This window comes from Convolutriloba macropyga, unplaced genomic scaffold, assembly GCF_964194025.1.
Source record: "Convolutriloba macropyga unplaced genomic scaffold, txConMacr16.3 SCAFFOLD_1140, whole genome shotgun sequence".
Lineage (NCBI taxonomy): Eukaryota > Metazoa > Xenacoelomorpha > Acoela > Convolutidae > Convolutriloba > Convolutriloba macropyga.
This window is the reverse complement of record NW_027449209.1, coordinates 37,068-63,994: the sequence shown is the minus strand read 5'-3', so window position 1 is coordinate 63,994 and position 26,927 is coordinate 37,068. Positions and strand designations below refer to the sequence as shown.

The following is a 26,927-nucleotide window of genomic DNA, read 5'->3' as shown; positions in this document are numbered from 1 at the left end:
TGTTTTCTTCTTTTTTGTCAAAAATGGTCTTTGATGAAATACAAATTTTGATAAAGTATTAAATAATCTCATGTTGTTGCAATAGATAAGCGGCCCCCTTTCAAAACAACAGTTCATTAAACTAAATTAGTACTTAAACAAGCGTTTTGCGTTATCAAGAAGTGAGTTGAATTGATTACAACTTCTTATTTCCTGCTCAAGTGGATTGCAAGATCTAAGTACTGATTTTACAAAGCGATGTCTGACCGGTTGTTCTACCTTAGCAGTTTCTTTATTGCTAGACATTTTCAAATACGTACCATCAAATTATGTACTTCAGATTTAAGAGAGGAGCTTAACGTCTTTCCTTGGCTACCTTGAAATTTTTTTTTTCAGTTTTCATAGAGCTCAAGTTGAGACACAAAAAATCTGATTCCTTTATGAGTCATCGTTGATACTCGTCTTTAAAAGATAAACGTGGATATTTCAAATTTCTTCAAATTTCTAGTCGGTAAGCTTCGACAAAGGCAGCAGCAACATGACAGCACAGCTTTTGTTGTTCAGTTCAAACATAACTGGCCGTATAACCTATTCTTCAAAAGCAAAAAGCGCCTTACACAAACAGTAGACAGACAGACACGCCCACGCAGTCTATTGTTTGTTGTCTTTTTAAAACACAAAACGGAGAAAAGGTAAATAAAATCACAAGACAGCGCCACCGAAATCCCTCCCCTGCCCCCGCCCCGTCTCCTCTGACGCCCCCGCCCCACTCACGCCCCAGCCCAGTTTCTATTCGACTGTACTAAAAAGCGTACATGTAGCATGTACGTATTGTAGTCAAAACATACTACTAAATTTAAACCGGGTTTATTTCAGGTCTCGTGTTCCTAGAATAGATCAAATAATTGAGTAACTTGATAAGGAAGACGGAATTATCCAACAAAATTCTAATTTTCAGCGCAGATAAACCAAAGTTTGTAGTTTGTTACTTGATTAGACAAGCACAATATGCACGGTAGAACATAGCTAAATACTAAGGTGTTGCAACTGCTATTTTATGGTAATTTTTAATCCAAAATTATCTGTTTGAAGACAAAATTTAGTTCGCAAAAACATGGGCTGCCTACTGCAAAATGATCGGAATTTACGTGTCTATAATTATCAAAAAATAATCAAGTGAACGAGGGGAATTTAGTTTGAAAACAAGAAAGATTTGTCATTAGTTCACCAGGTTGGAAACGATAGTTGACCGGGAAAAAGTTTAAACGTATTTTTGATTCAACAAAAGTTTGAAAGAAAATTAACAATCGGTAAATTTTTTTCTAAACTGTGGCTGATTCATAATTTCAGAATTTTTCACGCCCGAATTAAAGATCTTTCCATACATTATACAAATATTTGATTATCTCTGCTTGAAATGAAATATTCAAAGAACTTGGAAAAAAATTGATTGCATAATCTAATTGTTGGAGCTGAGCTTAAGGAATAACAAGCTTGCATAGGCGGGGAAAATAGAAACAAAACACTTTCTGATGTCTTAGTCATTTAATAGTTATAGTTATAGTTCTAGTTCTAGTTACAGTTTGTCACGTGAGAAAAAAGAGAAAGGGGAAATAACAAAAAGCAACACACAGAACGCAACGTAGTAGCCGCAGAAAACGGCTGAAAGTATAACTCAGCAAAATATTGCAAAACAAATTGTCTTGAGCAGTAAATAACGTGTTACTGTGTCTTGAACTAGAAATATTCCTGAGCAGTAAATTGTTACTGTGTCTTGTATTCAAAATATTATTCTTGAGCAGTAAATTCTGTTACTGTGTCTTGCATCAACGAATTATTGGAGCTGAAATTCAACTGTTACAACCCCAACTTCTGGTATTCTCAACTTGTGAGTACAAATAGCAAAAGCCAACTTAAGTTTAAATTTAAATATTTTTGCACAAACAGGTCTTAGACATATATCTTTGTCTTCGATTTGTTTTTTCTATCGAATTGAACTGGTATACATAAAGAGATCCCGTATTGTGTGATCTGTAGCAATCCAGTTCAAATTGATAGTTGAAAAAACTAAGATCAGCGAATAGTTACGAACTAAAATAGTTAATGCAACGGTAAGTACAGCAGAGCGGATATACAGTTACAAAAGCGAACTGCATAAACGAAGTATCCGGACAGATTTTGTAACCACTCAGAACGAACTGGGCGGTGTAAAACTTTCTTTGTGAAACACAAGGAGAGCAGCCGTTACATTTGGTCCGCCGACCCGGACAGTGGAATAAACTGCTGTCCAACCCAACAGTCGAAGTGACGAAGTCATCGGCGAACGAGAACAAACCCAACGAACTTTTCAACAACGCAAAGCCAATTAGGCAAAGCAAATAGGAACGTTGAAAAGCAAACCTCAATTAAAGCAAACAAATAAAGGAGCTGTAGAGATTCAAGCTGCAGTCCCGAAGTACACAAGAAGTGACTCCGTCACAGAGTCAAAGCGTTTTGGATCGACAGATCAACAACTTGCGAAACAAGTGGATTGAGAAACAGGAAGAAGGTTTTGAGCTCATTGATAATCGAGATCGACCAAGCAAGCTCAAGACTCTTTATCAGCAGATACTGCAATTGGACGACAGCATTCAAAAACTCGTGAATAAGAAAGCTGAGACTCTCCGAGACCCAGATATTTCTTTAAAACGCAAACTTGAGAGAGAAAAATACTTTCAATATTTGAACTCAGAGTGGTTGCCGTATATCCACGGAGAGACAAACATGTCAAGCCAGCAAAGCCAGTCAATTCTTCATGCTAATGAAGAGCAACGACCTGCGAATAATGTGCAGCAGTTAGCACAAAACGTTGGAATTCCAGAGTTTAACCAAAACCATGGTAACACAAGTAATGCAACGACGAATACGGTTACACGGACAATCAACCAGGATACAGAAAACGTTTCGGAAACATCTTCAGTGAAACGTCGGGTTGAAGAACGAATAAAGGAATTTGAAATTGAATTTGAAAGAAAGTTGCAAATCGAACGAGCCCAATTTGATCGAAAGAGGTTGGAGCTAGAAATGCAAATGAAAGAACTAGAGATGCAACATCAGCTTCGGCAAAGGGAGCGAGACCTAGAGCGCCAATTGCAAAGAACAGCATTGGAGAAAGATGACTTACGTTCTCAATCGACTAAGGCGCGTGACAAGTCACCTTTCAATTGGACCCCAAAAGGGAGAGATGTCTCGGAGTGGGCGAATTCGATGAACGACACGCAAACACCAATTCGACCAAGAGCTCGCTTTGACGTCAGCCCTGAACGGAATAAGCAGAGGCATTACCCATGGTACTCAAACTCTCGCGAACGCTCAGTAAGTGTTGAAGGGCGGGATATATCGCCGATAGCTGGAAAGCACTACAACTCTGGACATTCAAGCAGTAGTTTACCAAAATTGAGGTTGAACAATTTTGACGGAAACCCACTGGAGTGGCCTGAGTGGTCTAGCATGTTCATAGCAACAGTAGATAAACGCACGATTCCCGACTCAGAAAAAATGAGCCATTTGAAGACTCTGCTAACAGGCAAAGCAAAATCTGCAATCTCGGGAATGGGCTATTCTGGACAGTTTTATAGTGCTGCCTGGAACATTTTAGAAAGAAAATTTGGAAGACCGCATGTAATTATAGATGCGCAGCTCGAGAGCCTACGAAAAGCTAATCAAGTGAAACCTCATGATTCAACCAGCCTGATTAATTTTTCTGTTATTGTATCTAACTTCGTGAACGTGCTTAAAGAGTACAAACATATTGGTGATTTGCAATCAAGTTCGACATTGTACATGGCAGTTGATAAGCTACCACAGGTTCTTAAAGAAAAATGGTGGTTCTACGTCGATGACAAAGACGAGGACTGGCCTGATCTAATCTTGTTTGAAAAATGGCTATTACGAATGGCATTCGTGCATGAAGGGTTTTCATCGTTTAAAGGGGAACAGAAAGAAGACCGACACAACACAAATAGAGAAAAACGATTCTCGAAGACATCGAACTTCAGTGCAAGTTCAAACCTGCAAGAAACCAAGCGAATGCAAAACGACAACTGCCCACTAGCGGATGGCACTCATAAAATATGGAACTGTCCAATATTTAAGAATATGAATGTCACCGATCGCTATGCAGCAGTGAGAAAAGAACGTTTATGTTATGGATGTCTGGGGAAAGGGCATGCAATCAAAGATTGTAAAGTCCACCCGTGCGGTATAAATGGATGTACCAAAAAGCACAACAGACTGCTACACTCAGAAAACCAAATGGACGAGGGTAGTCACGCAGTTAATGTAAGCGCAGCAACAATAAACCAGAGTAACCAAGTTACTAGTTTTCTTCAAATAGTTCCGGTATCGGTTCAGAGTGGTGGTAACAGGATGAATACCTACGCTTTCCTCGATAGTGGTTCAACAGTATCATTCATCGATCAAAGTGTTAAGGATCAACTACAAGCCAAAGGCACGGACGTTACCTTGAACATAGCTGGCATACATGGGACGCAAGATTTGAGGACAGAGAAGGTTCCTATCACAATAAAGGGACTACATTCAAAGGTGCATTCGATTGAAGCGTTTGCACACCCATCAATCTCGTTGGGAAACACAACATATGACTACAAGGAACTGAAGAACAAATTCAGACACCTGAATGTTCTCACTAACAGAACATTCAACCTAATGGAAGTAGGCATCATACTTGGACAAGATGCCTACGAAATTCAACGTCCATTGGACTATAAGATTGGAACACGGAGTGAGCCTTTCGCCGTCTTAACAGAATTAGGATGGGTAGTCAGTGGTCCCATGACAGGCAAGAAAAGTCAAGATGTTTGTCATTTCGCCTTCACAGAAGATGTGAAAGTGGCAGAAAATATCCAATCATGGTGGGACATAGAAACTTATGCTTCCAAAATAAATGTTGTAAGTCAATCAAAGAAAGAGCAGCAAGCTCAGAAATTTCTAGAGAGCACGACAAAGTTTACAGGCGAGCGGTACGAAGTTGGCATGCTCTGGAATGAACCAGAACCCAGTCTTCCAAACAACTACGGCTCAGCCCTTGGTCAGCTCTACTCACTGGAACGAAGATTCCAACGAGACCCAAAGTTAAAAGAATTGTATCAACAGTCAATTGATACAGATGTTGAAAAGGGATTTGTGAAGATCCTTGGTAAATGGGAAGTCAAAGGCACTTTCGGAAAGGAATGGTATTTGCCACACCATCCAGTACTAAACCCCAACAAACCGGGTAAAGTTCGCCGTGTTTGCAACGCTGCAGCGAAATACAAGGATGTATGCCTAAATGACAAGCTGTTAGCCGGACCCGATCTACTACACGGATTGATCGGAACAATATTCAGATTTCGAGAAGGACCAATTGCCCTAACCGCAGATATTGAATCAATGTTTCTGCAAGTGCAAGTTCCTGAACGGGATAAAAGCTGCTTGAGATTTTTGTGGCGACCAACAATGAACGAACCTGTGCAAATATACGAGTATCAACGTCATGTTTTTGGAGCAAAAAGTTCACCAACATGTGCCAACTACGCTCTGAAGCGAGTAGCAATCGACAACGAGGACGAGTTCCCAATTGCAGCGAAAACAATCCAAAACAACTTCTACATGGACGATCTCATCAAGTCAGTCGAAACACCTGAAGAAGCAATCAATGTTTTCAAACAACTGCAACCTCTTCTCTCTAAACATGGATTTGAACTGAAGAAGTGGATCACCAACAGCGACGCGGTAACCAACGCAATCCCAGAGGACTTAAGATCAATCAGCAAAACAAAGCAGGTTGAAGTAGAACCGAGCCAGCAAGGGTCATCGGTGCTTGGGCTTCAGTGGACGATAACCGATGATAGTCTACAGGTTTGTAGAGGAACAAGCAAAGAAGTTGAGAACCCAATCACCCAAAGGAAGATCTTATCTCTAGTTTCTTCAGTGTTTGATCCTCTTGGACTGTTTGCACCATTCAGTGTTCATATGAGACGACTCCTTAAGAGCATCTGGACCAAAAATGGACAACATTGGGACAACTCAGTAGAACCTAACGAAGAAGAAGAGTTTCTGAAGTGGAAGGCACAGCTTCCAGAAGTAGCAGAAACCAGCATTGATAGAAGACACTTCAGCACAGCCAAGGACAAATGGGAACTTCATGTGTTTGCCGACGCATCTGAAGATACAATGTGCGCAGTGGCATACCTACGTTCAAAGCCCAAAGAATACCCAGCAGACTTAGCATTTGTAATCGGAAAGTGCAGAGTTGCACCAATGCGACACCTTTCCATACCACGCTTGGAACTACAAGCAGCAGTGATGGCGGTGAGACTTAAAGAACAGATAGTGAAGGAACACGAAACGAAAATTCACAGTTGTAACTTTTGGACAGACTCCACTACTGTTCTGCAATGGATTCATAGCTCCCACCGCAAGCAACAGGTGTTTGTTGCAAACAGAGTAGCTGAGATTTTGGATACAACTAATGTTTCACAATGGAATCCTGTGAGTGGTATTAACAATCCAGCTGACATCGGGACACGAGCCATCAATGTTGACGAACTCAAGAGAAGTGAATGGCTCACTGGGCCGGCCTGGTTGAAGCAACGAGAGAACGATTGGCCTGAACAGGCAAATTTAACATTTGCTTCAGACGAACAAAACGACCAATTAGTCTTCTCAGCTAAGGTTGAGGAGAGAAAGCCGATGATTCAGTGGGAACGATTCAGCAATTACAATCGACTAGTAAACACAATGGCATACGTACAGCGCGTATTCAAAAAACACAAACCGGCAACAAAAACACTAAGTGTTGAAGAAAGAGAGGATGCACAAGCAAGCATCTTCAGACTACTGCAGCAAGAACAGTTTACGGAAGAGATGAAATCTCTCAAGGCTGAAAGGGAAATTCCAAAAAACAGCAAAATCCTCCAGTTTTCACCATTCATAGACCAGCAAGGACTTATTCGTGCTCAAGGCAGAATAGGTAAAAGTCATCTGAACTTCGAAACCAAGCATCCAATACTGTTACATTGGAAGCACCATGTAGTTGAATTATTCTTGCGAAATGAACATAGGAATAGTCATCACGAAGGTACTGAACATGTCAGAAACATAGTTCAGCAGAAATTCTGGATCCTAGGCATACGAAATGCTTTGAGATCGATCAAAAACAAATGCATTAGATGTCGAAAGGGAAGAGCCCAAACAAAGGCACCAGTAATGGCAGATCTACCTGAAGAACGATTAGTCGCATCAACAGTGTTCTCGAATGTGGGCGTAGACTATTTCGGACCATTCACAGTAAAGATTGGTCGAAGAAACGAAAAGCGTTGGTGCTGTCTATTCACATGCCTTACTGTACGAGCGGTACATATAGAGATTGTACCAAGACTAGACACTGATAGTTGTCTGAACGCAATTATGCGATTCATTGCACGAAGAGGCAAACCGGTCAAAATGATTAGCGATAACGGGACAAACTTCGTTGGAGCTGAAAAAGAACTGGCAGAGTGTATAGCAGCATGGAACAAGGTGCGAATTGAAGAACATCTGATTCAACAAGGTATCAGATGGAAGTTCAACCCACCTGCATCACCACACTTTGGAGGAGTGTGGGAAAGACTGGTTAGGAGTTGCAAGAAGGCAATGTACGCAGTGCTGGGCAACCGATCAGTCACGGAGAACGTTCTGTCAACCACGATGTGTCTTGTTGAACAGACGTTGAACTCTAGACCGCTGACACAGGTCAGTTCTGATGCTACCGATTTAGAAGCTATTACTCCGAACCATTTCCTACTTGGCAACAAGAACCTTTGTTTACCGTATCTATCAGGTGCAGAGCAATTTGTTGATCATAGAAAGCTCTTCCGACAAACACAAGCTTACACAGACCTCATCTGGGACAGATTTCGTAAAGAATACTTGCCAACGTTGAATAGTCGAAAGAAATGGCAGACCACAACGGAAAGAAGTCTTCAGCAGGGTGATCTTGTGTGGTTAGTGGAAGACAGTGACAAACGTGGATATTACAATCTGGGTCGAATAACCGAAACATTTGAAGGTTCCGAAGGAGTGATTCGATCAGCGAAAATCCGAACAAAAGATGGATACTACAAGAGGCCCGTAGTGAAGCTCGCTCCAGTACTTCCAACTGACAATGATGTTTTCACGAAGGAAAACAGGGCCGGCGATGTTGGAGCTGAGCTTAAGGAATAACAAGCTTGCATAGGCGGGGAAAATAGAAACAAAACACTTTCTGATGTCTTAGTCATTTAATAGTTATAGTTATAGTTCTAGTTCTAGTTACAGTTTGTCACGTGAGAAAAAAGAGAAAAAGGGGAAATAACAAAAAGCAACACACAGAACGCAACGTAGTAGCCGCAGAAAACGGCTGAAAGTATAACTCAGCAAAATATTGCAAAACAAATTGTCTTGAGCAGTAAATAACGTGTTACTGTGTCTTGAACTAGAAATATTCCTGAGCAGTAAATTGTTACTGTGTCTTGTATTCAAAATATTATTCTTGAGCAGTAAATTCTGTTACTGTGTCTTGCATCAACGAATTATTGGAGCTGAAATTCAACTGTTACAACCCCAACTTCTGGTATTCTCAACTTGTGAGTACAAATAGCAAAAGCCAACTTAATTTTAAATTTAAATATTTTTGCACAAACAGGTCTTAGACATATATCTTTGTCTTCGATTTGTTTTTTCTATCGAATTGAACTGGTATACATAAAGAGATCCCGTATTGTGTGATCTGTAGCAATCCAGTTCAAATTGATAGTTGAAAAAACTAAGATCAGCGAATAGTTACGAACTAAAATAGTTAATGCAACGGTAAGTACAGCAGAGCGGATATACAGTTACAAAAGCGAACTGCATAAACGAAGTATCCGGACAGATTTTGTAACCACTCAGAACGAACTGGGCGGTGTAAAACTTTCTTTGTGAAACACAAGGAGAGCAGCCGTTACACTAATAAAAATGAAACTGACTGAAACAGAGCTAAAAATGCAACACCTTGATTGAAAAATGAAACAAATTGGGGTCTGAGTGGGTGGGTTGACTAGACAATTATTATGTTACCAAAAAGTCTTGTGCTTCATTAGGAAAAAAGTCTAGTCGAAGTCTGCCTTATCGGCATTACATGGTTGCTGCTAAATGTTTCCGTTGCTCTTATCAAAAAGGATTTTATTGGTCAAAGTTGTTGAATAAAGATTAGGCTTATCGTGTCTCAAAACTTCGCTGTTAAGTTTTCAAAAGACATATTGTTACAGCGAGCACATTGTTAAATTTTTCAAATGAAATGTAGTGCTTAAAAAATACAGGCACACTATTTCAACTTAAAAACAACAATTTGACAATGACAAATTGACAATAAACCGCCTATGACCACTGAGCTTAAGATAAGTGCAGAAAATGAAAGAAGAGACTCATAAGTCAAAAAGAGAAAAATCAAACAAGATTCCAGAAATATGCTTTAAAAATTTATCTGATAGATGTTTGATTTATATACTATACAATGAATTTTCCCCAAACATGGCTGATTGGGGCCTGGTTATGTTCATCACGTTGAAAACGTTCAGAAAGGACAATAGGAAAACATAACACTGATAATGCCCATTAAGAGAGAAATTTGCTTCTCACTTCCCGGGTCAGCGATCATACAGCTTTCTTTGATTTCGTACTAGGTCATATATGATTCTTAGTAATCATACTAGGTCATATATGATCTGTATGAATTCTTGGTAGTCATACAAGGACCATATATGATTTCCTAGAAATCATACAGGGATCATACAAAAAATTCCAAAGACTAAAAACTGTATAATTTTGATTTTCTATTGAAGCTGAAAAAAATTTCTTAGAAATCATACAAGGTCATATATGACACATAAAACATTGATAGCTGCCACAAATTCTCGTATAATGTAGTCAGAGGACTTATCAAATTATTATATCGCATTTGCAATCCATATTTGATTCCTTTTGTGCGCTAAAAGAATAATTTTGTGGTTTAAACATATTTAGAAAACGAATTTGAGGTTATATGCAATTTTTTTCTTGGTTATTTCTTATAAATCAGCAATAAACTGGCTTCAGAATATGTCAAAAATTTAGTTATGTATTTGGACTTACTTTTTTATTTAGTGCCCAACTTCAAAAATGCTATTGTACGTCAGGGTCTTTTGGCGGGTCACAATGTGATGCCGGGAAATCATATAGGTGATGCCCTACCGAAAAAAAACAAAAAAACAAGATAATACATTAATGATAAAAGACTTTCGAAAAATAGAAGTATGATTCTTTGTATTCGTACTAGGATCATATATGATTTCTTGGTATTCATACAAGGATCATATACGATTTCCTTGGTTTCATACAAGGATCGTACTAAGAAATCAAGTATGGACAGTATGAAATCATATATGATCCTTGTATGAAATCAAAGAAACTTCAAACCGGGTTGGGAGGAAAATTTGTATAAGTTTATGTGACAACTTTTTTGCAACAACAATTGGAAAATTGTTGTAAAAAATATGGCTTGCAATAATTTTACTTACTTTAGCTTGCTCTTTCATATTCGGGCTTAAAAATGTACCAAATGAATCAGAGAAACGGCAAAATCAATATGAAAAAGGGTAAACTGCTTTGTAAAAGAAATCGTTTTGTATTCTCAAGTTAGGACAGACAAAAACTGAGCAGCTCATTTCACATTAACGCAAAACAAAAAATTATGAGTAATAAGGTTGGTCTTGTAAAATTTCCTCGAACAGCAAAACTGTTTTGTTGAATTCAACTTCAACCCAATTTACAAACGAAAAGTCAAAGACTTAGGTCCTTTAAGATACAAAAGATTTATGATTATCTATCTACTAGTTTTACACCTATTTAATTTATTTAGGCTTTGAATTCTCAAATAGATTCCATTAAATCTGCTCGAAAATTTGTCAACCGACTCAACCTAACCCCAAACAGCTTATGGCAGCCAATGACGTTAACAACACAATTTCAGTAGTATGCTGGGGCAATTCAGCAAAAAAGTTGCTGCTCAAATTCTTTACGCGCGATCCATTGGTCTTGATTTAAATCAACAAAGACTGATAGAAAAAAAGATGAGCAGAGGTTAATAGCTCATTACAAAGAAAACAAGAAACTAACAACTCGAGTTTTAACCTTTTTACGGTTTTTGCAATTCCTCATCTAAAAAAATTGCTTTCCGATCACAAAATGAAATTACTCGCCAATCACAGTTGCCTTTGCTGTCTGATGACAGTCCTGTGCTTAATGAGCAAAATAGACAAGACAACACAAAATAACGGATAAAAATCGGAAGTCAACTGTTCTTTTCTTCAAAGAACTAACTCCGAAGTCAAGCAATTCTGATGATAGCTTTTATGAAAAAAACAGTTCTTTTCTTGTCACTAAAAAGCAGTTTTGAGCTATCACTAATGAGATAAATATGCAAGTAAAAAAATGGATAAAAAGGACGCAGAGTTCACGAATCAATTGAAACTTTTGAGATGAACCAATTTAAAATTCATTAAAAATGTTAACAATCAAACTCAATGCATATAGAACTTCCTTGATGGCTCCTTAAAACATCCATGTTAAATTGTTTTCGATATTACGTTTTCTTAAATTACCTTTAAGAATAGGTTTACCTCAAGGCTCAATTTTGGGACCATTACTGTTTATCTTAGCATGTAAATGTGTATGTGAATGTATGTAAATGATCCTCCGGAGGCTACAGCGAACCTAACAATGACCCTTTACGTCGATGACAAAGTTTTGATGCAACTCATTCAATCAGCTCTTAGCCAGCTTGTCTAAGGCATGAAACCAACAATTGATTGGTTGGACAGAAATAAGTTAACTTTGAACTTCGATAAAAGTTTTTGATTCAGTTTTCAAAAAAAAGTGGAAACAAAAGCAATCAAATATCAGTTGAGAGAAATCACATTGAAAACAAAAAATCAAAGAGGTATCTTGAATCTTGATTGACGAGAAACTAAATTATAAAGATCACATTCAGTATTTGATTCATAAAATGAATTTTTTTGTGCTACATTCTATAAGCTGATAACTGTCTTACACAAAATTCAACTAATTTTTGCTTACAAAACCGTATGTGCAACCGATCTTACAGTATGGAATTATAATCTATGGTACAGCCGCAAAGAGTGACATCAAGAAACTTAATAACAAAATCAAACATCTAGTGAGAATTATGTATAGGGAAACGTAAAATTGAGTCAATTGAAAACTTCAGAATTGCAATAAAAATTTATAACATAGAAGAGTTACATTTATCTAAGCTATTGAAATTAGTTATTAAAAACATATGGGAGTTAAATGAGTGAAATACAAAAAATGCTTTTGTGAGAAGGAACGATTTAAACAAAATTTAAACACAGAGAATACGCGCAAAACATTTAAAATTTTTGCAGAAGGGACCAATTAACAGTAAGATCATTTCAACAAGAGCCAGAAAACTGTTGGTAAAAATAAGGTTTCTACTGATTTTTTTCCTCTTCATGTTTTTCCGAACCAAATGATTGAAATAAATCATGACGCTAAATTGTCTGCTTCATGAGGCACCACATGACGAGGCAACACTGCCTTTTGGTGTTCTCTCGGTTCAATAAGTGTGTAAACAAAAAGTGTAAAAATATATACATTTTTTTGTTTGTCTCTTCCAAAAAACAATTTATTATTATTATTATTTTTATTATTATTATTATTACGTTTTAGTGATAATACCACAACGCATGACTTCAAAAAGACCAAAAAATGATAGAACTCACACGACATAACCGACATTTTACAAGAGCCTAATGTGAAAGTGTAGGAACGAGACAGCTGCTGAAATAAAAGGTTATACTGGTTTATATAGGTTCAGAGGTTTTTCTGTTGTAGGAAGGGTACTTTTTAAACAATACTAAATGACAAGCTGACAAAAATTAAAACAATATGGTTAAGACCAATATAAAATCACAATTTTGTTTAAAAAACATACATTGTCAAAATCATATAAAATATGCGCTGCCCCTTGATTGATCCAAGCAATAGTGGGCTCTACGCTCAATGGGATTTCCATTGATACTACTAAAGTCTTTCAACGTCAAACATATCGATCGACCACAGTTGACTAAAAAACAGTAAAGTATATGAAGTCTCTCCCCCCCCCCCCCCCACTACGTGGAGTCGGAAATATTATGACCTGTTAGGTTTTCTCCATGGGCTGGCAAAGTGTAACATTGGAACAACCAAGAAAAATAGACAACTCAGATAGCTACCATGTTTAAGTAAGGCAAGTTTTTCTAGGTATATAGCCCGGCAATTTTTTAGTCATCGTCAAGCGTTCGTCTGGTCTGAAGATTTTTTGAGGCTGAAAAACCATTTAGATCAACCAACGTAAAAAAAATTAGCGTTTTTAAATGAAAGTCAAATTTTTACTTGTTCTTATGAAGTGCTGACACTGAAGCCATCATAAAGACTTGAAAAATTGCAGAACGGAGAACAGCAAAAGTAACATTTATCTGTAATTTTGTTGACACAATAAAAGTTACTTCTTGCTTGGTTCATTTGGTACCAGCATCTCTCTATTTTATAGCTTAAAGTGTAACACAAGTTCATTAACTGCTCTTGATCTCTTTGACTTGGGTTTTTGCTATAACTCGTTCTCTCAGGTTTATTTGTTCTTATCAATAACCAAAGATTACCTAAATTTATGAGCTTCTGGTCAATGTATTCTGAGCTTGTCTCATACACAGATGTTTTTTTTCTACTTTCAATTTTTAACATCAAGAAATGATGTTGGCTTTTTAAATAACATAACCAAGTCATCAGCCATTTATAACCGGTTAAACCCAGTTGCTTTGGTCGTGAGTATACTTGCCTGTCTGTGGAAGCACGTCGTATTTTGGCATTAACAGTCACTTGGTAAGCACCGATACCGAGCTGAGGTAAATCTAGCTTAGCTTTCGCCACAGGCGAGGAGCCAGAGCCACCAATACAAACAGGAACCCCCGAAATAGCCGGCTCGGCAGACAACAGGGATACACCGATTTTACTGCTATTCTCATTGGAACATTCTGGAACATTCTCGACTGTTACTGAGTTATCGGAATTATTGTTATCACTGTTATTAAAGGCAAGATGAGAAGAAAAAGTAACTGTCAGAGGCGGTTTAGCATCTTTTCTTCTTGGTAGTTGCTGGGAGAGACTTTCCAATTCCAGTTTGCCCGTTGAATCCAACTCGGATTTAGCAATTTCGGACTCCTCGGAGAGAATGAGAACCTTTTCGGAAGAACTTTTGTCTCGTTGTTCGGAACCTGATGGTTTCGGAGATGACATGAAATCAACAGACGATCCGTCCGTCGTAGCACCATCGAGGGTTAAGGTCGTCGCGGAGCTTTCAGCCGTGCTTCGACCTTCGGAATTGGTACCAAAGGGTTCCTGACCAATTCTAGAGTTTGTCAAGCAGACGTTGGCAGCTCTTCGAAGGGACGTTTGACAACTTTGGGAAGCCAGGAGAACTCTAATTAGTTCGGGCTGTGCAACGCATTCTGAGTAACGTCGGTAAGGCGAAGTTGCGCAGTCATATTCGTCGGATTTTGTTCGAAAGACTTCTTTATCGGTGAAGTTTAAATTGAGTTTTGGTAAGTTTGAAAATTGAGAATCGCTGGCAGTTTCTGAGTTCGGATAGCTGTAAGAGAGAAGCGATATCTGTGCTGAAATATGATCTCTTGGAAAAGAGGCTCTTCGTGTTTCGTGTTTGCTTTTTGAGCACTGTATTGTCATTTCTCAGAACAAAAACTTGCGAAATATTCAACTTTTTTCCTTTAAGCCAAAAATTAGTCGTTTAAAGTTCATAGTTTTCAAAGGCACATTTTGAAAGAATTCTTTTGAATGGGAAGTAAAATTCTTTAAATTTTTTAAAGTCAATTATTTGCGTGATGCGACCAGCAAAAGTTCAACAAATTATAAGGTCAACGTATATAAGAACGACCGATGTTCGTGGTAATTGAAAGTTGAATTATAGCTATGATGAAAAGGAAATTAAAACTGTGCCTTTTGAGAAAATTAAAAGGTGAAGAATAATTTGGCTAGCTGTAAAATCAACATGAGATTTTGACAAAAATGTAATTGGGGAATAAGCTAACTAAGCAAAGCAAATGCTGCGATAGTAGTAACCATTTAGCTGAAAAAGGCAGATAGTCACAGAAAGGGCGAAAGGAAATTTGCCTCCAGGGATAAAGTTAAAGTCATAGTGGGCTTAATGGGATAAAAAGTGGGGGGAATTTAGCTGAAAATAGAGATAAAACCTCAGAAAAAGAGGAATGCTGTCTTCGATAACTAAAAACTTTTTTCAAATGGCTTTCAGATTTTTGTTCAGTTACCGGCGCGCTTTTATTTTTGCTAAAAAGCTTTCTTTTGTTCACAACTTTGTTTCCCCACCAAACTATCGGGTGAATGAAAATAGTTCACAAAAGGCGGGCTGGGCTTGAAATTTTTCAAATGCACTTAATCAATTTTGTTCAATTAACGGAAAATTAAACTGATGTATGTGTCAATGAAATGAAATTTGAATGCATTTTTGAGTGAAACTAAAAATAGAACGTTGTTGTTGTTGTTGTTAAATACAAATTGCAACTAATGTGCACGCGTGCGATGATTTGAAGTTGATTGCGGGGGAGGGGGTGGTAGTTGAATAAATTGAAACATAATGGAAAACGTCAGGTTATTATGGTTGGTGTGAAATAATAAACAATATTTCCACGTCTAAAATGGGTAAAAACATAACAAGGGCTTCACACAAAACGATTCAATGTTTTCACAAATCGTTATCCCGCTATGTGTATAATTAAATATGAAGAAACGAGGGAAGTAATGGAACGAATGTAGGTTGTAAATTGTACCATAAATTTACCCGAAAGTTATATAACATTTGCAACCATTTAGTAGCTGTGGTAAAAGAGCACTGCAGTAGTATAATGGTAATAGTAAATGTTGCGAATAGGCCCAATTTTTAAATCACAATTTGAACTGAAATAACAACTGTCCGATTTGAGACAAATTATATTAAATTCTTAAGCTTTCTCTGAAACCGGTTCAAATAGATTTTCAAAGAGTCTCCTAGCTGAGAATAAAGTTAATTCTGGATTTTGAGCAACTATCTTAAAAGAATTCTTTTGATGAAAGCTAATAGAAAACTATGTTCAATTAGGCGCAGTTAACCGCTTTCCTGTAAGTCCAATTTTCAAAGTTTTCACGTGGCGCAGAATTCAATAACGAAGTGTTTGGATCACAGCAGTTACGCAACTTATATTTGTGTCTTTTGCACGAAGCTTTTACAACATCTAGGAAAATTATTCGGGAAAAGTTGAAAGAGAATATACGGTTATAAGGCGCCCAATTAACCCTAAACAAGACTGCATTGTGATATTGTAGGAATCTGCCCGAAAACGGTTACATTTCAAATTCTCACAGAAAATGATAGTCTTGCAAGATTCTGCCGGAAAAAAATAAGCAGATATTGTCATATGAATTTTTATATAGTAAATGACGGTTTCGTAAGTGACACCCAAAAAAACCATTTTTTAAAACACTTCGAGCTTTAAGACGCAATATGTTCTTGACGCCAAATATTACCTTTAAACATAAACATATTAAGGCAACCGCGAGACATGTTCAGAATCTAATGACTATTATCACTTTTATACTGAAAAGTAATTTGAAAATTTAGGATATTTCCGGTATTTAGGAAAACAAAACAAAATAGACTTAATGTTGCCGTTAAGAAAAAATAAGGATGGTTTTGAGATAACAGATTCCCAAGAACAACTGCGTAAAGAAATTACAAAAAATAAATGGAAAAGCTGAAAAACAACAACTTTTCTAGTTAAAGATGTTACAAAGTTAAACAAAGAGCATTAAAACAGAAGGAACAGGACACATAATTGGGTGTTAATTTATGAGAACATAAAATTTGCATAAAAATGCTGCACAGTTCAACTGAGATAAATTTAGTACGATAAGACATATCAATTCATTTTACATTTCAATTTATTTTAATTGCTACTTAATGAAAAGTTGAAAAACGTCAGGATAAACTTCGCTTTTCAATTTTTTTAAAGGCTTATCAATGTTTTAAAAACATTACTAACCAGACAGAAAAACTTTTATTTCCTTCCTTTTTGTCAGAACATACAAACTATTAATTCAAAACAAGAGGCATTATAGTTGTTCTCTGTTTTTTTTTCTGTGCAACTGAGTCCAATCAATCAACTGTGATACTCCTGATGTACACGACAACTATAGAAAACAATTTTTCTAGAAAACGAGGAAATAGGAACCGAAATTTAAAAATACTTCGATTAATTTTTTGCTTCTTTGTCTAACCACTTGAACACATTATTTTTGTTCAAATTAAGGAATCTATTTTGTAGACTATTTTACTGAACGGAGGCAATATTTGAACTCTATACTTTTTTCATCTAAAAAGATCAAAGACAAAAAAAAACCAAGATATGTCAGTTTCTGCCACCACTTAAACTAAAATTACATCCTATAGTCAAACAAATTAACCAAATGAGACCAGAACAACATAAAATAAATTTTTAAGAGGAAAAAGGATGAACGTTTTTTATTTTTCTATTTGATTTCATTTAGTTATTCCTAATGTTTCAACAGAAACTCCATTTTATAATCTCATCTGGTTTACAGCGGATTCTTTATTTTACTTAACTAAAAAAAGCTGCAGCAATCATTTGATAACTTTAGTTTCAATAAGAAATAAATAAATTAAACAAAATTTTTTGTTTTGGAAGAGTAGAAAACCAAAATTCTCTCTTAAAGATCTGTGCACATTCAGGCCATTTCTTTTGATCCTGCTTCAGAGTCTCTGGGTGGTAAATGTTTACATAAATGATAAAATAGTTCTTAAAGGGTCATTCAAAAGAAAACAATCGAAAGTAACTGTTAAAAGAACTCTGAGGATCGGAAAAGAAAAAAGTGCTCTTTTTAAACTCTTTTGACTCTTGCCGCATTGTTGTTTCGATATTATGATTGAAAAAAAATTCTATGTGTCATGATATTGTTTCCAAATCAAATGGTATTTTACTGAACGAAGGCAATATTTGAACTCTACTTTTTTCGTCTAAAAAGATCAAAGATATTAAAAAACCAAGATATGTCAGTTTCTGCCACCACTTACACTAAATTTACATCCTATCTTTTTTTCGTCAAACAAATTAACCAAATGAGACCAGAACAACATACAATAAATTTTTGAGAAGAAAAAGGAAGAATTTTTTTTTAATTTTTCTATTTGATTTCATTTAATTATTCCTAATGTTTCAACAGAAACTCCATTTTATAATCTCATCTGGTTTACAGCGGATTCTTTATTTTACTTAACTAAAAAAGACTGCAGCAATCATTTGATAACTTTAATTTCAATAAGAAGTAAACAAATTAAAACAGGTTTTGTTGTTTTGGAAGAGTAGAAAACCAAAATTTTCTCTTAAAGATCTGTGCATATTCAGGCCAATTCTTTTGATCCTGCTTCAGAGTCTCTGGGTGGTAAATGTTTACATAAATGCCTAAATAGTTCTTAAAGGGTCATTCAAAACACAACAAGAGAAAAATAACTGTTAAAAGAATTCTGAGGAATAAAAAAGAACAAAAAGTGCTCTTTTATAACCATAAATTGTTTTGACTCTTGCCCCATTGTTGTTTCGATAATATGATTGAACAGAAATGCTATGTGTCATGATATTGTTTCCAAATCAAATAATGCAAAATGTGATTTCTTAGTGATATAGAAAAAAAAACTTTTTAAATACTGCTTACTGCAAGAAAACTTTTAGGTCCATGTCCTCACGTATTTGTAGGTAGAAAAGATAAAAAAAGGCAACGGAAAAAATTACGTTTTTCGACTTGGCTTCCTGCTTCTTTACTGATGTTGATTTCAACTTTTCAGTTGCTTCATTCTCCTAATTTTCTGAACATACTTTGTCTAACTGCTTTACAATTGGTTGAAACAGGAAATCACCACACACCGGAATCCACCAGCGCAAGTTAATTGAAATTGGAAGCTCTAATTTTCCTGTTAGAAAATTATACAAAACTTGACACTCTTTGTTGAATGAAAAGTTTTTTTGCTTGAAATTATACAAATTTCCGAATAGTGCTCATATAGGACACAGTAATCCAAATCGAATTGAAATTAACATTTTGCTACAAAGGAAAAAGTTGGCATAATGTTCAACTCCAAGTTTTGACAGCAATTCTTTCATTAACTAAAAGTTTCAATCATTCAACTGGTGTTCTTTTTGTTCTTCATTTTTTTTGTGAAAACATTATTTATGTTGGATATTAATCGACCATGGAATTCATTTTTACCTGCTATAGCAAAAAAAATTGAGGGTTCGGAGTTCTTAAATTTTCAAAATAAAAAATTGTAACAAGGGCGCTTCAATTTCAGCTTCAAAAATTGATAGCCAAAAGAGCATTCCGTTTCTGATCAAAGAGAAGAAATTTTTGACTCACTTGAAAGATATGATTCAACATTCTGTGCTACGCACAGTTTTGTCCGAGCCGTGTTCTCAAATGGAGAATTTGGCGGACAGGATTCTACTAGAATTCTAGCAGAGAAAAAGTAGCAGCAACGAAGCGGCAATCTTTTCTGCAACCGTTTGTTGATTAGTTTTTTAAGCTGTTGTGGCTAAATGAGAAAATTGAAGTGGTTTACATACCGAAACAAAAAGTTTTGTTTTGAAATTCAAAATAAATAATGTTTCTGTCTGCAAAAAGTCAACTGAATAGTTTTCAATCACCTTTTCTATTCATTAAAGCACGATCTGGATACATAAAAAGAACAAAAACAACCATTTATTTCTTTTTATCTCACCAATTTTTAATTTCCTCAATTTTTTAAAGAACAAAAAATGGTGCCATGTGTTTATTGTTTTTAAACAACAAATTTCGCCGTCAGAAACAGTGTCTAGGTGTTAAATTAGAAAGATAATAAGAGTGACGCGGAGTACTATTGTAAAAATTTCCCCTATAACTTGTAAAAATGTTACGTCATAAGAGCGCAATCGGTGTTTAGATAATTTGTAGTTTTTGAGAGGTTGATTGAGCACTGGATAGGTAGAAAGACATTAACAAGTAAAGTGTGTGTGTGGTGTGTTGTGTGAAGATATAATGCAAGTTGTAAGTGCCGGATGTGCGTGCGTTAGCCCTTCGACCCTTCGTCGCCTCGGAAATGCCCCATTTCTCATTCAACCATTACACCCCATTAGACGAAAGTTCAAGTTCAAACCATCAAACCGAAAAATTTCGCGAAAACTCATTTTGCAACCGAAATAATAACATGTCGCATCATTTCCTCATGAAAAGAACAGCCTGAAATGTGGAGAATAATAAAAAAAAGGGCAGCTGAAGACAGGCCGCTGTGGCCTAATGCGGTTCAGCTACGATTACGTAGAAATCACAGTTATTAATCATTTCGGACAACCCACCTTGGTTGGCAGAAAACTTCTCGCACAAAGCAAATGTAAGCTACTAAAAACGGTTTTAGTTTTTATACATTAGAAAAATTTAAAGGATAGTTTACAAAAGATAGTTAAACAGAGAAATATTTTAGAATTCAGAAACACAAGTTGACAAAGTTTTGAACGAAAAATTGGTGCAGTAGGTCTATACTTGGTGAAGGGGTACTAAATTGTACATTAAAATGAATAGTACCATTTTTTGTAATTAAAACAACTACAGGTTGAACAGGACAACTGCCCAATTTATCTACTACTTATTAAAGAAGTCTGATGCTGTTTATTTTTGTCTTTTTAGAGTAATGTTGTAACAAAAAATTTGGCAACTAAAAATTCTGACACTTTAATTATTAATTCTTGTAAACACGACGGCTTCCATGTTTTAAGCGAGATTATCTTAGATCGAAATAGTTTAATTTAAAGCTCTAATTTCAGAGAGCTATAATTAATGTAAATGAAATATGGGAAATCGCCCGAATGAGCGTTCGGCTACTTGGGCTATTTTGGTAGGTCGCTGACTGTGTATTTGGGGCGCCTACTGGGATACTACAAAGAATAGGAAAATGGGGGGATGAATAAAAGCAGGAATAAATGCGAGGGGGTGAAAAAGAAAGGGAGAGAAAGTTATGTATTGACCACCCAAGTGTAACTTATTCCATCTGCTGACTTTTCCCCAATTTTTACAACATTTCAAATAAAAAAGCCCAAAATTGGGACTGAAATAGGAGAAAAGAGATAACAAGAAAGGGTGATAGAGCGAGTGAGAAAGCCCTGAAAACAGCCGCAATATTGTGCTTGTTTGTTTGTTATTTGTGGCTTTGTAGAGCCCCGCAACGCGGAGTCAAATCATCGCGCTGGGAAAGAAAAACAATATAATCTCCAGGGGATAAAAAATTGGTACAAACGGCGGAGTGATCATTTTATCTCATTCCCATTTTTGTATTTTTCTTTCAACGAAAAACGCTATTAATGTAACCTTCCCTGCATTTTATCCCATTTTAAAGCCATATGCCTTCGAATTTATCAAGAAAAATGCGTGCGGGGTTAAAAAGTTGTAACAGCTCATGAAAAAAAAAACAAAAATACCGGGCTTAATTTTCAGCATATCCAGTTTGAAATAATATTTCCAAATTGACAAAAAACGGAAACGTAAAGCGTGAATATATGTCGTGGTATACAGTAAAAGCGATAAAACGTAAAATTATACATTTTTCATTTCAAAGTAAGAAATATGAACGAATAACGATGTTTGCTAATGTATTATTTATTAATATTTGCTTAATGGGAAGAAAATAGAAAATGAAACGTTTAATTTCGCGCGCAAATTTTCAAACGCTTCGTTTAAATGTATCTATTTGTAAAAACGCTTCTTTTTAACTTGAGCTCTGTTAAGTAGAAAAACTGAAAAATTGATGACAAATATGCATAGTACTAAAAGTAACTACAATAAAACTACAGTGTGGAAAATTGAAGGGATTATAAATACGTTTATTGTAATGTTTCGTTTCGTTTTTTTTTGTTTTTGCCTCCACTTAAAAACAGCGGCATTTTCCTTAGATAGACATTTTCCATAAACGACGAACAAGTGCCGCGACCGCACGGAGCTGAAAACATGTGCCAACGTACCATAAATATTTGAAAAGTGATGGTGACATTTCTTTACCACAACAGAGACAAAAATTACACTCAATAATTTAAACTCTTTCACTACCACGCCCCCCCCCCACCCCCCCCCCCCCCCCCCCTCCTATGGAATAGCTGTTAATGAATACACCTCCTCCCTCCCCCCCCCCCCCCACTCCGAAACAAGCTCACACATGTACAAAACAATTCATTTATACTTTCCCACCTTTTCCGTGATATTTTTTGGGTTTGCGCTTCCCGAAATGTGAACTGATTGTCGCAAACAAACTGTGAACAAAATCAATAGAAAAAAATAATGAGCGAGAAAATAAGTCAATTTACAGGTTCTGTTTTGTCTACAAAAAAACCCAACAAAAGCGACCTAAATTGATTTCGAATCGACTTGCGAAGCTAAAAACTCTCCTAAAATTGACTCAAACAAAGACCAACTATCTATTAATCCGAGCAGCGTTCTTAACCTTTAAAAAAGAAAATTGTTATTAAAAACGTTTTGTATGCGCAAACAATAAAACATCAAAAGTAGATTTGGCTTTTCAAATTGTAATCCAAAACTCCAGGCACCTCAAAGAATTGTCGAAAGGCCGCGGAAAATGTCAATGAAAACAACTCAAACAAAACAAAAACGTTGAAAAAAAACTTGACCATCAAAAAACATGAAATTAAAATGATTCAAACCATTCTGAAGACTAATTAATTAAATAATTATCAAAGAAACTCATAGAAAAAGGAAGTTTCCAATTTTGAATCAATTCCTTTCAAGGCCTACTTTTTTCAACAAGAGCTAAAATTGCTTTCCCAAAATTTAGCACCAAATTTATTTTAGGACAGAAAAATACTCGGAAAAAGGCAATTATTGTGTAGTACACTGACTGACTGACTAAATAATAAATTTGGTTATAGGACCCTGGATTGAATTTGGTAGGATAGAAACAGCGCTTCAATGTACTGTTCGAATATTTTCCTCGTCATTGGCCAAAAATTCGACTTTGCTGAACGAGTCCCACATAAAAAGTTTTCACACTTTTAAAACAATTTGCGCATCAAATTTGGGTATTAATAACTGATTCATAAAACTTTTATTCTTGCCTCCTTTGGGCATTTGGTTCCCCTTCTTTGGTCCTATCGTTGCTTTTTGACATCATGACGGTGAAAGGCAATAGAATTGTGTCATAAATTGTTCGATTTTTTGTTGGACTTGAGATAAGCGGAAGAGAAATCTGAATAACAACTGAAATGCCGAAGTTAGGTTTCATGGCAATTTGGTGCCGTTTTTTGCCAACGTTTGTTTCTTAGGTTTTCCCGACAGAAAAATGTTGACGAAAAAAAGGTTTTCTGCATAAAAGTCAGTCTATATTTTCCTGCTTAGAATTCATCAAATTGGACATATAAAATGAAGCCTGGTCAGCACGAAAAAATATCGTGCTAATTGCAATTAAATGGTTTTCATTTGGAAGAAACGTTTAGCAATTAAGGAGGCTCGGTAACGTGCGTTTGCACAAAATGTTTCGAGCCCGCTCATATTTTTGACTTAAATGTCAACCAAATGAGGAAGAGAAAGAAAACGTCCAAAAATACACATAATCTTCGAAAACAATTGGTTATGGAGTAATTTGTTTTAACTGCAAACCGATTAATGAATTAATTACTGCTTCATTGGGGAGCCAGTGATGCCTGCTATTAGCAAAATGACGAGAAAAAACAGAACAAAACATCAATTCGCGTCTAATTCAAAATCAATCTTTTCATAACAAGAAATCACAAACAAATTTAAAATAAATTAGTTAAAACCTAAACTAAAAATATCAACACGTACTTGAAAACATATGTAACCATTCCGCAATAAGTCGTTGTACAAGTCAAGAGGAAAAAGAGCAAAGAGAGGGAAAGTCAATCATCAGCTTTCCACTACAAATACGAGATAGAGTCTTATGTAACTTCATCTGAGCCATTGGATCATTCGTTAGCAGGAAAAAAACTGAAAAAGGCCACCTTGGGGAACCAATGATACATGTCAGTGATGAGAATAGGAGACAAGAAAAACAACAAAGCGAAGAACCAAAATAGCTGTTAATTGCGACCAATAATTATCTTTTTGCTAAAAACGCTTGTTAAAAATTCGAAACTGCAACAGATAATACAAGACAAATTTCCGAATAGTAGCAACTAAAACATCAAATCAACATCAGCAAAAAAATTGTATGTCTCCTGAAAACATGTGGGACCGGTCCTTACTGCGACTAAGTAACAACGTAGACAAAAAGAAAAAACACGGAAAATTTTGAAAATACGTTTATATTTTTGAAAACAATTTCAAAGTAAAAAAAACTTTAGCTGTGAATTGTAAATACTGGCCGGGCTCATTTTTACGTTCTAACAGGGATAAATTGAGATCTCTCATTATTCAGAATTGGTCATAAGACTACAATGAAATGTGGCAGATAGATCTAAAAATCAAGTTTTCAGTTAAAAATTGGGAGAAAGTCAATAAAACCTCGTGATATTCATTAAAGCGATTGTGTGTTAATAAATGATCTCATCATCTAAACTAACGGCAACCGTTATTACTATTGTAAATTGACACGAAAACCAAAAATAAGAAACAAAAAAATGATCCAATGTTTTAAAAATTTATAACTAATTAACCAAATCAAAAAAAGTTTATAAAAACTCAAAGTTATGGACTTGCAACATCATCAACAAACAAAGAAGAGTAACAAAATGATGGTTTTTCCTGTGAAAAGAAGACTTCAGCTTTGTTTACATAAAAGTCTATACTGCAAAACGTCAGAAATGAGATTTAAGAACTTGTCGAAATTCAAAAGCTTTGATTCTTTTTAAATGAATATTTTCCAAATTTGTAAAAATTCTAATTTTCAAATAGACAAAACAGAAAAATTCAAATTTTTGGCAGGCCAATTTTAACTCAAATTAATGGAGACTAATAATCATGGCAAAAAATTAACAACGAATACAGAACGAACTCAAAGTTCAACAAAAAATATTACAAAACAAATTATTGAAGCCTTCAAAATCATAACCTATTAATTGAAAAGACTATGGATGTTTAAATGGGGTGTGTTTGAAAACCAATGAGCCCTCATCTCAAGAGAATGGTTCACAAAAGACAACAAGAAAAAAGAATACCTTGTTGAAATATTTATTTTCAATAAAAAGAGAAGAGTCCATGTGTGTTTAATTCGACTATGCAACAGGTTGAGGGAAATTCGAAATAAGTAGCAAAATTAAAAAAAACCGAGATTTTTTAAAACAAATATATTCAAATAAACAAGATCCATTAGATGTCAACTGAAGGCATTCCATAAATTCAACTATACTATTTACGGAAGCAAACTGGATCATTTTTTATTCATACGCAGTTATGAGACTGCAAAGGACCAAAAAATTCCGTTAAAACACAAGTGTTGCATTCGAATTTAAGAAAACACTTTGTTGAATGCATAGAAGCCATAAAATTCTCTCTGAAAACATATTATGTGATCATAGGACCTCATGCGTCCGGCAAACTTGAAAAAAGTTGACCAAAGAAATAAGAGGACAACTTTTGATAAAAAAAGGCTAAATTTTGAAAAAATAATCATTTTTTGGTGAATTTTTTTTAACCAACAGAGTTAAAAGCGCTCTTCCGGACCTTAGGCGAGAGCATTTGCACTGTTTAGAACAAAATTTTACAAATTTTAAAAAAATTAAAAACAAACTTAGGAAAAATTTATTAAAATGTGAACAAAAACAACGGATCTCATTCCAATGTTCACAAATATCTGGTACTCAATAACTGTCTAGAAAAAACAAAGTTCAAAAAATTTATAACTCCATGTTCTACGCTGCACGGGTTTTCTAATGATACTAATAAAATTTCTCTACGATCAATATATCGATGGGCCAAGGTTGACTGAAAAAAACCATTTGAGTTTATAGTTTCTCCCCCACTAAAGTGGGTCGCAACATTTAGAGAAAATGTTTCTAAGACCTATTGAGTCTCAGTAATTTATTTCCTACAAAAACTGATTTTTTGCATTCCAACCGCGTCTGTAGGCTAGCTAAATAATAACGCAATCATTGTTTCTTGAAAAACAACTCTTTTTTCGGAATATTGCTACAAGGACCACGACAAGATAGCTTTGACTAAATTTATTTAACTCGAGATTTAAATGCTTTTGAATAGTTTTTGACTGCTTTAGCTTTTATTGTTTCAAAGAGGTGAAAACGTATAATTTTTGCTTTACAAAGACGAAGTTTTCTTGAGGGAAAAATTAAAATCGGTCATCTTTGTCTTATGGGTTACAGTACATTTCTTTTCAGGATTAACCATTTTCTAGTTTTGCAAAAAAAAATTTGGACGCAATTTTTATCTTTCAAGAGCTAAGAATAAATAACACTTTGTTCAACACTAAAGAACCCAAACAGTGTCACGAGATAGATGTTGGATTGATGGGTACCAATAACACCTATTCGTCAAAAAAATAATTGATAACTAGAATGTTTTCAAACCTATTTCAAATGGCCTTCACAAAAATTTTACTAATCAACCAAAACAAAAAAATTTTTGATAAAATTCAAAATTATGGATCCGCAACATCATAAACAAACAAAGAACAGTATCAACATAAAAAATTTTTCTCTGAAAAGAAGATTTTAGCTTTGTTTACATAAGAGACTATATTGCAAACTGTTGAAAAGGAGATAAAAAGA

General features: G+C 35.5%; 1 protein-coding gene across 1 annotated transcript; it reads right to left on the bottom strand.

The window, feature by feature from the left end:
* Window positions 1-13,583: 13,583 nt before the first annotated feature.
* Window positions 13,584-22,272, bottom strand: LOC142354863 (uncharacterized; the record flags this gene model as incomplete). Its single annotated transcript, XM_075407213.1, has 2 exons — window positions 19,570-22,272; window positions 13,584-16,062 (listed from the first exon to the last, which is right to left on the bottom strand). A coding segment is annotated over exon 2 (1,234 nt), but the record flags the coding sequence as incomplete, so codon positions are not given.
* Between the last annotated feature and the right edge of the window lie 4,655 nt (window positions 22,273-26,927).